At 41.7% G+C, this 12,148-nt stretch overlaps 1 protein-coding gene across 1 annotated transcript in view; it reads right to left on the minus strand.

Moving 5' to 3' along the window:
* LOC108712883 (elongation factor-like GTPase 1) overlaps nt 1-12,148 on the minus strand; it is a 155,933-nt gene that overhangs the window by 129,133 nt on the left and 14,652 nt on the right. The window contains 3 exon segments of the mRNA XM_041588274.1: nt 9,005-9,127; nt 9,700-9,836; nt 9,957-10,033. Coding sequence (XP_041444208.1) covers nt 9,005-9,127; nt 9,700-9,836; nt 9,957-10,033 — 337 coding nt within the window.

The raw sequence follows: 12,148 nt of genomic DNA on the forward strand, positions 1-12,148 counted from the left end.
TTTGCCCAGTTTTTTTGGCCGCAGCCACTGAAGCACAGAGGCCAGAAAAAATATGCCATATAAATGCTGAAAATAGTAATTTTTTTGGTCGCAGCCACTGAAGCACAGTTGCCAGAAAAATTATGCCATATAAATGCTGAAAATATAAATTTTTTTGGTTGCAGCCACTGAAGCACAGAGGCCAGAAAAATTATGCCATATAAATGCTGAAAATATAAATTTTTTTGGTTGCAGCCACTGAAGCACAGAGGCCAGAAAAATTATGCCATATAAATGCAGAAAATATGCATTTTTTTGGTCGCAGCCACTGAAGCACAGTTGCCAGAAAAATTATGCCATATAAATGCAGAAAATATGCATTTTTTTGGACGCAGCCACTGAAGCACAGTTGCCAGAAAAAATATGCCATATAAATGCTGAAAATAGTCATTTTTTGCCATACGTTGACCTTGTAGACATTGTTTGCCCAGTTTTTTTGGTTGCAGCCACTGAAGCACAGAGGCCAGAAAAAATTAAACCAGTAGGGTTTGCACCCTAGTTTGTAACGGTGGCGGAGGGAGGAGGAGGACGCTAAAGGACAGCTGTGTGTGGAGTCATGAGGCTTGAAGAGAAGGACAGCTGCATAGAAGTCAGAACAAGTCTTCCGGCGTGCAGTAACCCTCCGAGATCCACCCCTCATTCATTTTAATAAAGGTCAGGTAATCGACACTTTTGTGACCTAGGCGAGTTCTCTTCTCAGTTACAATCCCTCCTGCTGCACTGAAGGTCCTTTCTGAGAGCACACTTGAGGCTGGGCAAGACAAGAGGTTCATGGCAAATTGTGACAGCTCTGGCCACAGATCAAGCCTGCGCACCCAGTAGTCCAGGGGTTCATCGCTCCTCAGAGTGTCGATATCTGCAGTTAATGCCAGGTAGTCCGCTACCTGCCGGTCGAGGCGTTCTTTGAGGGTGGATCCAGAAGGGTTGTGGCGCTGCCTTGGACAGAAAAACATTTGCATGTCTGACGTTACAGACTGGCCAAAGGGCTTTGTCCTTGCAGGTGTGCTCGTGGCAGGATTACTGGCACCTCTGCCCCTGGAATGTTGATGAGTTCCTGAAGTGACATCACCCTTAAAAGCATTGTACAACATGTTTTGCAGGCTGGTTTGTAAATGCCGCATCTTTTCGGACTTGTGGTATGTTGGTAACATTTCTGACACTTTATGCTTGTACCGAGGGTCTAGTAGCGTTGCGACCCAGTACAGGTCCTTCTCCTTAAGCCTCTTGATACGGGGGTCCTTCAACAGGCATGACAGCATGAAAGACCCCATTCTCACAAGGTTGGATGCAGAGCTATCCATCTCCGCTTCCTCATTATCAAGGACTGCATCATCCACGGTCTCCTCCCCCCAGCCACGTACAAGACCAGGGGTCCCCAAAAGGTCACCACTAGCCCCCTGGGAAGCCTGCTCCTGTTGGTCCTCCTCCTCCTCCTCCACAAAGCCACCTTCCTCCTCTGACTCCACTTCTGGCACCTCTCCCTGCGTTGCAGCAGGTGCCTGGGTTCGTTCTGGTGATTCCGACCAGAAATCGTGCGCTTCCAGCTCCTCGTCACGCTGGTCTACAGCCTCATCTGTCACTCGTCGCACGGCACGCTCCAGGAAGAAAGCGAAGGGTATTAGGTCGCTGATGGTGCCTTCGGTGCGACTGACCATATTTGTCACCTCTTCAAAAGGTCGCATGAGCCTGCAGGCATCGCGCATAAGCACCCAGTAACGGGGGAAAAAAATCCCCAGCTGTGCAGATCCAGTCCTACCACCCAGTTCAAAAAGGTACTCGTTGACGGCCCTTTGTTGTTGCAGCAGACGTTCCAACATAAGGAGCGTTGAATTCCAGCGAGTCTGGCTGTCAGAAATCAAACGCCTGACTGGCATGTTGTAGCGCTGCTGAATGTCAGCAAGGCGTGCCATGGCTGTGTAGGAACGTCTGAAATGGGCCGACACCTTTCTGGACTGGGTGAGAACGTCCTGGAATCCTGGGTACTTGGAGACAAAACGTTGGACTATTAAATTTAACACATGTGCCATGCAGGGCACATGTGTTAAATTGCCTAGTCTCAACGCTGCCAACAGATTGCTTCCATTGTCACACACCACTTTTCCGATCTGCAGTTGGTGTGGGGTCAGCCACCGATCGGCCTGTGACTGCAGAGATGACAGGAGTACAGATCCGGTATGGTTTTTGCTTTCCAGGCACGTCATCCCCAAGACAGCGTGACAACGGCGTACCTGGCACGTCGAATAGCCTAGGGGGAGCTGGGGGTGCACAGGTGTGGAGGAGGAGAAGGAGGACCCAGCAGCAGAGTAAGAAGAAGAAGAAGACGAGGTAGAGAGCGATGGAGGAGTAGAGGTGGTGGCAGAACCGCGTGCAATCCGTGGCGGTGACACCAACTCCACTGTTGTTGTTGAGCTACCCATTCCCTGCTTCCCAGCCATTACCAAGTTCACCCAGTGGGCAGTGTAGGTGACATACCTGCCCTGACCATGCTTGGAGGACCATGCGTCAGTAGTCATATGGACCTTTGGCCCAACACTAAGTGACAGAGATGCGGTAACTTGGCTCTGCACATGTTGGTACAGGTGTGGTATTCCCTTTTTAGAAAAAAAATTGCGGCTGGGTACCTTCCACTGCGGTGTCCCAATTGCTACAAATTTGCGGAAGGCCTCAGAGTCCACCAGCTGGTATGGTAAAAGCTGGCGGGCTAAGAGTGCAGACAAGCCAGCTGTCAGACGCCGGGCAAGGGGGTGACAGTCAGACATTGGCTTCTTACGCTCAAACATGGCCTTCACAGAAACTTGGCTGGTGGCAGATGACTGGGAATGGGAACAGGTGGTCAAGGTGGAAGGCGGAGTGGAGGGTGGTTCAGACGGGTCAAGGAGAGCAGAGGTAGAGCAGTAAGATGCTGGACCAGAAGGAGTGTGGCTTTTAGTTTGCCTGTTGCCTTTGAGGTGTTGCTCCCAAAGTGCTTTGTGCTTGCCGCTCATGTGCCTTCGCATAGAAGTTGTACCTATGTGGCTGTTGGGCTTACCAAGGCTCAGTTTCTGACTGCACTCATTGCAAATTACAATGCTTTTGTCAGAGGCACACACATTAAAAAAATCCCACACTGCTGACTTTTTGGAAGTGTGCGATCTGGCGGTAACAGTAGAAGTTGGCGGAGTTGGCGGTATTGGCGGCAATGGCGGGTGCGTTGGCCGGCTGAACACAGGTGCCGATACATGTTGTTGCCCTGCTGATCCCTGCGGGCTGTCCTCCCTGCTTCTTCTAAGTCTTATTCTCCTACTGCCTCTCTGACTCTCCGTCTCTCCATCTGAACTACCCTCCTCTTGCTCTCTTCTACTAGGCACCCACAAAACATCAATCTCCTCATCATCATTCTCCTCAGATGCATCAATTTCTTCTGACACATCACAGAAGGAAGCAGCAGCGGGGACCTCCTCCTCATCACTCATTATGTCCATCTCTATCGTGTTCTCTGCCAGAATTAAATCTGGTGTAAGGTCCTCATCTCCTTCATCTTCTTCTGGCAATAATGGTTGCGCATTACTCAGTTCAAGAAACTCATTGGAAAATAACTCCTCTGACCCCAGTGAAGAAGGGGCACCGGTGGTGGAGGAAGTGTTACGTGGGGTGGCCATAGCAGTGGAGGATGAGGAGGATGTTGTGGTAAAGTTAGAAACGGTAGAGGATGGGGTGTGCTGTGTAAGCCAGTCAACTACCTCTTCAGCATTTTGGGAGTTCAGGGTCATTGGCTTTTTAAAACTGGGAAATTTGCTAGGGCCACAGGATTGCATAGCAGCACGGCCCCTAGCACGGCCTCTGCGTGGCGGCCTGCCTTTGCCTGGCATTATTTTTAAAAAAACAACAACAACAACAAAAACTCAGTTGGTTTTTCTGGAAACGATAATACACACAGCTAGATGGCGGGTTGAAGAAAACACTGTGCAAATAATGCCTACAAAGTCAACGTATACACTACTACAGCGGTGGATACGGATTACGTAAAATATATGAATGCTGCTTGAAAAAAAGTAACTCAAGTGGTTTTTCTAGAGACGATAATATTATCAATATTTAGACAAAATGTGAACAAGGTCACACAGCTCGATGGCGGGTTGAAGAAAACAGTGTGCAAATAATGCCTACAAGGTCAACGTATACACTACTACAGCGGTGGATACGGATTACGTAAAATATATGAATGCTGCTTGAAAAAAAGTAACTCAAGTGGTTTTTCTAGAGACGATAATATTATCAATATTTAGACAAAATGTGAACAAGCTCACACAGCTCGATGGCGGGTTGAAGAAAACAGTGTGCAAATAATGCCTACAAGGTCAACGTATACACTACTACAGCGGTGGATACGGATTACGTAAAATATATGAATGCTGCTTGAAAAAAAGTAACTCAAGTGGTTTTTCTAGAGACGATAATATTATCAATATTTAGACAAAATGTGAACAAGCTCACACAGCTCGATGGCGGGTTGAAGAAAACAGTGGGCAAATAATGCCTACAAGGTCAACGTATACACTACTACAGCGGTGGATACGGATTACGTAAAATATATGAATGCTGCTTGAAAAAAAGTAACTCAAGTGGTTTTTCTAGAGACGATAATATTATCAATATTTAGACAAAATGTGAACAAGCTCACACAGCTCGATGGCGGGTTGAAGAAAACAGTGTGCAAATAATGCCTACAAGGTCAACGTATACACTACTACAGCGGTGGATACGGATTACGTAAAATATATGAATGCTGCTTGAAAAAAGTAACTCAAGTGGTTTTTCTAGAGACGATAATATTATCAATATTTAGACAAAATGTGAACAAGCTCACACAGCTCGATGGCGGGTTGAAGAAAACACTGTGCAAATAATGCCTACAAGGTCAACGTATACACTACTACAGCGGTGGATACGGATTACGTAAAATATATGAATGCTGCTTGAAAAAAAGTAACTCAAGTGGTTTTTCTAGAGACGATAATATTATCAATATTTAGACAAAATGTGAACAAGCTCACACAGCTCGATGGCGGGTTGAAGAAAACAGTGTGCAAATAATGCCTACAAGGTCAACGTATACACTACTACAGCGGTGGATACGGATTACGTAAAATATATGAATGCTGCTTGAAAAAAAGTAACTCAAGTGGTTTTTCTAGAGACGATAATATTATCAATATTTAGACAAAATGTGAACAAGCTCACACAGCTCGATGGCGGGTTGAAGAAAACAGTGTGCAAATAATGCCTACAAGGTCAACGTATACACTACTACAGCGGTGGATACGGATTACGTAAAATATATGAATGCTGCTTGAAAAAAAGTAACTCAAGTGGTTTTTCTAGAGACGATAATATTATCAATATTTAGACAAAATGTGAACAAGCTCACACAGCTCGATGGCGGGTTGAAGAAAACACTGTGCAAATAATGCCTACAAGGCCAACGTATACACTACTACAGCGGTGGATACGGATTACGTAAAATATATGAATGCTGCTTGAAAAAAGTGACTCCGGTGTTTTTTCTGGAGACGGTAATATTATGGATATTTAGACAGAATGGGAACAAGGTCACACAGCTCGATGGCGGGTTGAAGAAAACAGTGTGCAAATAATGCCTACAAGGCCAACGTATACACTACTACAGCGGTGGATACGGATTACGTAAAATATATGAATGCTGCTTGAAAAAAGTGACTCCGGTGTTTTTTCTGGAGACGGTAATATTATGGATATTTAGACAGAATGGGAACAAGGTCACACAGCTCGATGGCGGGTTGAAGAAAACAGTGTGCAAATAATGCCTACAAGGCCAACGTATACACTACTACAGCGGTGGATACGGATTACGTAAAATATATGAATGCTGCTTGAAAAAAGTGACTCCGGTGTTTTTTCTGGAGACGGTAATATTATGGATATTTAGACAGAATGGGAACAAGGTCACACAGCTCGATGGCGGGTTGAAGAAAACAGTGTGCAAATAATGCCTACAAGGCCAACGTATACACTACTACAGCGGTGGATACGGATTACGTAAAATATATTATGGCTGCTTGAAAAAAGTGACTCCGGTGTTTTTTCTGGAGACGGTAATATTATGGATATTTAGACAGAATGTGAACAAGGTCACACAGCTCGATGGCGGGTTGAAGAAAACAGTGTGCAAATAATGCCTACAAGGCCAACGTATACACTACTACAGCGGTGGATACGGATTACGTAAAATATATTATGGCTGCTTGAAAAAAGTGACTCCGGTGTTTTTTCTGGAGACGGTAATATTATGGATATTTAGACAGAATGTGAACAAGGTCACACAGCTCGATGGCGGGTTGAAGAAAACAGTGTGCAAATAATGCCTACAGGGCAAATAATGCCTAAAAGGTCAACTTATACACTACTACAGCGGTAGTAAAATAAAAAAAAGTAAAATAAAAAAAAATGAATATTAAAAAAAAAAATTAAAGTTGGTGCTGCTGAACTACTAGGAGCAGCAGATTAGCACACCAGTCCCACTCCCCAACACTGCTAGACTAATAGCACTGGGCTCTTATAGTAGTAGTAGTAGTAGTAGTAGTAAAACAACAAAAAAATAAATAAAAGCAGTCCTTACAAGGACTACTGTTATTGCAGCAGTCAGCAGATGAGATCAGAAGCAGGACAGCTGCCCACTGCAGCTACATACAGAGCACTGCAGTAGAAGGTAGATTACTAGCCAGCAAAGCTACCTAAGCTTAAATGTCCCTCAAACCCCTGCAGACTTCTGTCCCTCCAATAACAGAGCAGTATCAAAACGATTACTAGCCAGCAAACTTTCAACTGTCCCTGAAATCACTAACAGGCAGCAGCTCTCTCCCTACACTATCTCTTCAGCACACACAGGCAGAGTGAAAAAACGCTGCAGGGCTTCGGTTTTTATAGGGAAGGGGAGTGGTCCAGGGGAGAGCTTCCTGATTGGCTGCCATGTACCTGCTGGTCTGGGGTGAGAGGGCAAAAAAAAGCGCCAACAATGGCGAACCCAAAATGGCGAACGTCGCGCGACGTTCGCGAACTTCCGGCGAGCGCGAACACCCGATGTTCGCGCGAACAAGTTCGCCGGCGAACAGTTCGCGACATCTCTAATTAAAACCAATAGGACTGTTTTGCCTCCAGTAAGGATTAATTATATGTTATATTTGGATGAATGTAAGGTAGTGTTTTATTACTACAGAGAAAAAGGAAATCATTTTTTAAAGTTTTATTTGCTTAAAGGGGTTGTTTTTTACAGTTGAGTTGTTTTCAGATTGATCACCATAAACAAAGACTTTTTTCAATTTCTTTCTATCTTATTTTTTACCGTTTTTCCCAAATTTAAAGGGGTTGTTCACCTTCAAACAACTAATCGAAGTGTAAAGTGGTTTTTTTTTCACCTTCTAAAGCAGCTCTGGGAGAGGGGGTCACCGACCCTGTAAACTGTTCTAAATTGCAGTACAATACAACAAATCGATTTCTGCTCCTGTTTCTCATTCTTGTATAAGCTGATGATGTGTTTACTGATGATATGTGAGCCAAAATACAGACAGGGGCAAGAGGTGTCTAACACAAATGTTGGGTTAATTAGACACAGGAATTTGCTGGATACTGAATGAACCCTCGGATGGACAGCAGTAGCAAAGGTCTATGATTCTGTCATGGGAATAAGAATAATTTCCTCCAGGAATAGAAAGGATCAGGTCAGGCTTAGATTCTGAGCTGCCAGACTGAAACTAGTATGACACTGACAGTTCATATGTCTACAATTATCTTATTCTGCCAATTATTTATGAATGACTCGTCCCTCATCGATATCTGGCCGAAAGTCAGCCAGATGCTGACCAGGCAGCGTAAAAAATCCCATCGGATAGAGGCCACATCTTTTCATTCATTGACCATCCATATGGCCTCCATTCTGATCCGATTGTTGGGCCCTAGGGCCCACAATCGGATCAAATCAATATCACCCACCTCAATGTGGGCATATCGGGGAGAGGTCCTCTCATTTGGCGACAAAGCCAAACACGTGGATCTCCCTGTGTATGGCCACCTTTTTGCTAGGATATAAGAAGCAATATGAAAAGATATAGGGACTTACCAGGAGGTGAATAATGCAGCCCCTCAGTGGGCCCAAACAGCCAAAACGAGGATGTGAAAAGGTTAGTGTCCCTGTTATTATAAGAAAATGCTTTCAACTGTCCTTTAGGCATGTGAGCGTACACTTAAACTGCTATGACACAGTATGCCACAAATTAACAGCCTAAAGCCACTTTCCCTCTTCTAAAGTCTATGTGAAGGAGGAGAGTCATGCAGATCGGTGGTACTAAAGAGTACTGCACAAAATCGAGAGTACAAGTGCGTGCTAATTTAAAGTCACAGTTTGGGCAGCAGAAGGAAAGTGCACAAAGCACAGGCATATTGCCAAGATCAGCACTTTGTATGTGTAGGTAGGTGCAAGTTGGGCGATTATATCTCAAATGCCTCCATATTATAATAAAGGAATAAGACTTGTTATCCAGAATGCTCAGGACATGGGTCTTCGTGATAAGCAGTCTTTTCGTAATTTGGATTTCCATACCGTAAGTCTAATTCCATTATTAAATAAACCCAATAGGATTCTTTTGCCTCCAATAAGGCTGAATTGTTTGAATTGTTTCTTAATTGGGATTAAGTACAAGGTGCTGCTTTACTATTACAGAGAAAAGGGAAATCATTTTTAAAATTGTATTTATTTTTTTTATTAATTTTATTATTTTTTATAATTAAAATTTTATAAATTTTTTTGATTATAATGGAGGCTAAGGGAAATAGCATTTTTGTAATTCAGGGGCTTTCTGGATAACTGGTTCCAGAAAATAGATCCCATCCCTATACATAAATATACGTTTGTTTTATTTTGTTAGTTTATTGATAACACCGGTGTGATACTCACTTTCTTTCAGTTGCTGTGTTTCCTGCGGCAGAGAATCAAATCTTCGGGACCCAACACACAACAGCTTTTCCACCCTTTCTGGAGGAATATCCAAGGGGCTTGGCAGCTTCCTGCATACCATAGCTAGAAGGCATAGTTAAGGGCTGACTAACTAACGATCACTGGAACAGAATTAAGACCAAAAAGAGATACTTTCCAGAAACGCTTTAACACATAGTTTTGAGAAAATGAGAAAGCAAAAGAGAGCGAGTAAGCAAAAATATAAACTAAATGTTCACTATTGCTATTCAAAAGAAGAAATTCTAATGCAGTATCCTAGCATGCACTGTATGTGGAATACACCACACCTCTGTCTGTATCTTTAGATGAAAACTTTAGAGAGCTACCTGTTCGTTTGATTTGCCATGACTTTTCTGTAGAAATGATGCACCAATACATACAGTTTACTTTAAAGGTATTTTAATAATGGTCTCTTGTACTAATGGACTGGGGACAAGATATTTATATACAGTAGACTTCACCAATTGATTTTAAGGGTTTAGAATCACCTAAATCCTTACTAAAAAAAAAAGGCTTGGATTCAGATGAAGAGATTAATTGATTGAATCCATATTTTATATTTATTTATTTTTTTAAAACTATATTGGGTTTCACATAAGGAAACTTGTAAAAGAGGTTAAGTTAGTAAAGGATATAGAGAACAGCCTGTGATATGGGGAGCCACTGGCTGCAGATGGCATTCACATGTACTCTTGGGTCAGAGTGTCGGGATTCCCGAGGGCTGACTTTTAACCCCAAGGATAAAACGATTTTATCTATTTTTTCCTTCTCCCTGAAAGATAAAATACATTATAAGTGTCTCAATATTTAATGCACTGTAAAAAAACAAAAACAAATATCCTGCTGTATAATGAATGGATACAATGGCAGCTGCTGCAGCCTTCTTACTTACCTTTTAATAAAAGCATCATACAGACTCCAAAGATTATCTAAGATGAGCTGCACAAATAAAGTTTTTTTTCCTTTGCTCTGAAACAAGGAAGGAAAAAATACTTTTCTTAGGGTTCAACTAAAAATAAAAAGTGATTTTATGTATTTCCTGTTTGTTACACAGAGACAGAGCAGCAATGTCAAAACACATTCCTGCTTTTTTATGCTGTTTTGGTTGACACTGTGCCGTTATTAATTTAGTGAGGAAACAATCATATTTTTGTCATAATAAATAAAAATGTAATCCTAAGTAACAGTCTTATACATCTATTTAAAATTGTTAGCGTTTTTATAGTAAAAATAATTGCTATTCAAATAAATGTAATTTCCTTTCTATTCTCTGAACTGTTGGTTCTGGCTACTAACTTCAGACGCAAACAATATAGCAGAAGCCAACTGATTAACAGACCTGTGAAGTACCATGCAAGAATGGTGAATTTGAGTCTTGGCAGGAGGAGAGCTAGTTCTGCTAAACTATTTCAAGAGTCAGAACTAGCAGTGCGGGAAAAGAAAGTTTATTACAATTGCATGCTCTTTCATTACGAAAAAAAAATAGGATAAAGAAAACTCATTAAATAGACAAATATCAGACTTGTTAGGGGTATTGTTTTTTTTTTGCTTTTGTATTTGTCTAATGTGAATATTAAGAGAGAAATCCACCAAATATCTGCCATAATGTCTCCTACCAAAGACACCCTTAAGGTGGCCATAGACACACCAATAATATTGTATGAAACAAAGTTTTGATTGATATTTGGTGAGTGTAAGCCGGGAGTTGAGCTAATGGATATCGACAGAAGTCTTGCATTTCAGTCGGCTCGTCGATCAGGCTGGCCAGAAAATTCTTTGAAGGCACCCAACATCAGCCACTGTTAGAGCTGAATCATCAGATACAGATAGAATTCTATTGTTTCTACCTGTATGTCTGACGATTCAGCTCTACAACGTCTGTATTCACGGGTATTAATATTGATGAATGTATTTGAATTTTCACATATTTCCCCACATCCACGCGTTTCGGTTCCTTTAGAACTGTCGTCAGGATAAACTCAGAAGTGATCAACACATAGGGGACGATTCATCAAGGGTCGAATATCGAGGGTTAATTAACCCTCGATATTTGACTAGGAATTGAAATCCTTCAACTTTGAATATCGAAGTCGAAGGATTTAGCGCAAATGCTACGATCGCACGATCGAAGGATTATTCCTTTGATCAAACGATTAAATCCTTCGAATCGAACGATTCGAAGGATTTGAATCCAACGATCGAAGGAATATCCTTCGATCAAAAAAACTTAGGCAAGCCTATGGGGACCTTCCCCATAGGCTAACATTGACTTCGGTAGCTTTTATCTGCCGAACTAGGGGGTCGAAGTTTTTTTTAAAGAGACAATACTTCGACTATCGAATGGTCGAACGATTTTTAGTTCGAATCCTTCGATTCGAAGTCGTAGTCGAAGGTCAAAGTAGCCCATTCAATGGTCGAAGTAGCCCAAAAAACACCTAGAAATTCAAAGTTTTTTACTTCGAATCCTTCACTCGAGCTTGATGAATCGGCCCCATAGAAATGCTACAAACCCATCAATCAGTGAATAGAAGTGATTATTTTAGCAAATTTGCATATTTGTGTCAATGATTTCACTAATTATAAGATAAAACGAGTGCATTTATATAACATTGTGTATCAAAAGATATCAAACAAATATTAAACATGTATTAAAAAATATCTATAAAATTACGTGTCATGTCTCGTGTAATAGAGCTACCAATAAGCAAATGTGTCAACAAACACATACCCCCCCAGTGTATCAAAAAGCATATACAATGTCAGAATAAACCGTTTTTTCTCATAGATAGTGTATGATCTCATGTATGATCTCATGTTACCAAATATGAGCTTAACCCAATGATCCCCAATCAAAATAGGGGATGTATTTATTTTATGTAAATCCTAACAAGAATCTTCATTCACAACAATTTTTAAACCTTGTAAATAATAGATCCGGTATCTTTCTTTTTATTCTGTTTAGCACCAACTTTTTAACACCGACTTTTTAATCAGTGTGTGATAGGAGTCACTTAACCTAATTAGGCAGTCTAAGGGTTAAATATTTATTAGATCACCTACATCAATTTTTATATTAAATACATT

The sequence above is a fragment of the Xenopus laevis genome, chromosome 3S (assembly GCF_017654675.1).
Source record: "Xenopus laevis strain J_2021 chromosome 3S, Xenopus_laevis_v10.1, whole genome shotgun sequence".
NCBI lineage: Eukaryota > Metazoa > Chordata > Amphibia > Anura > Pipidae > Xenopus > Xenopus laevis.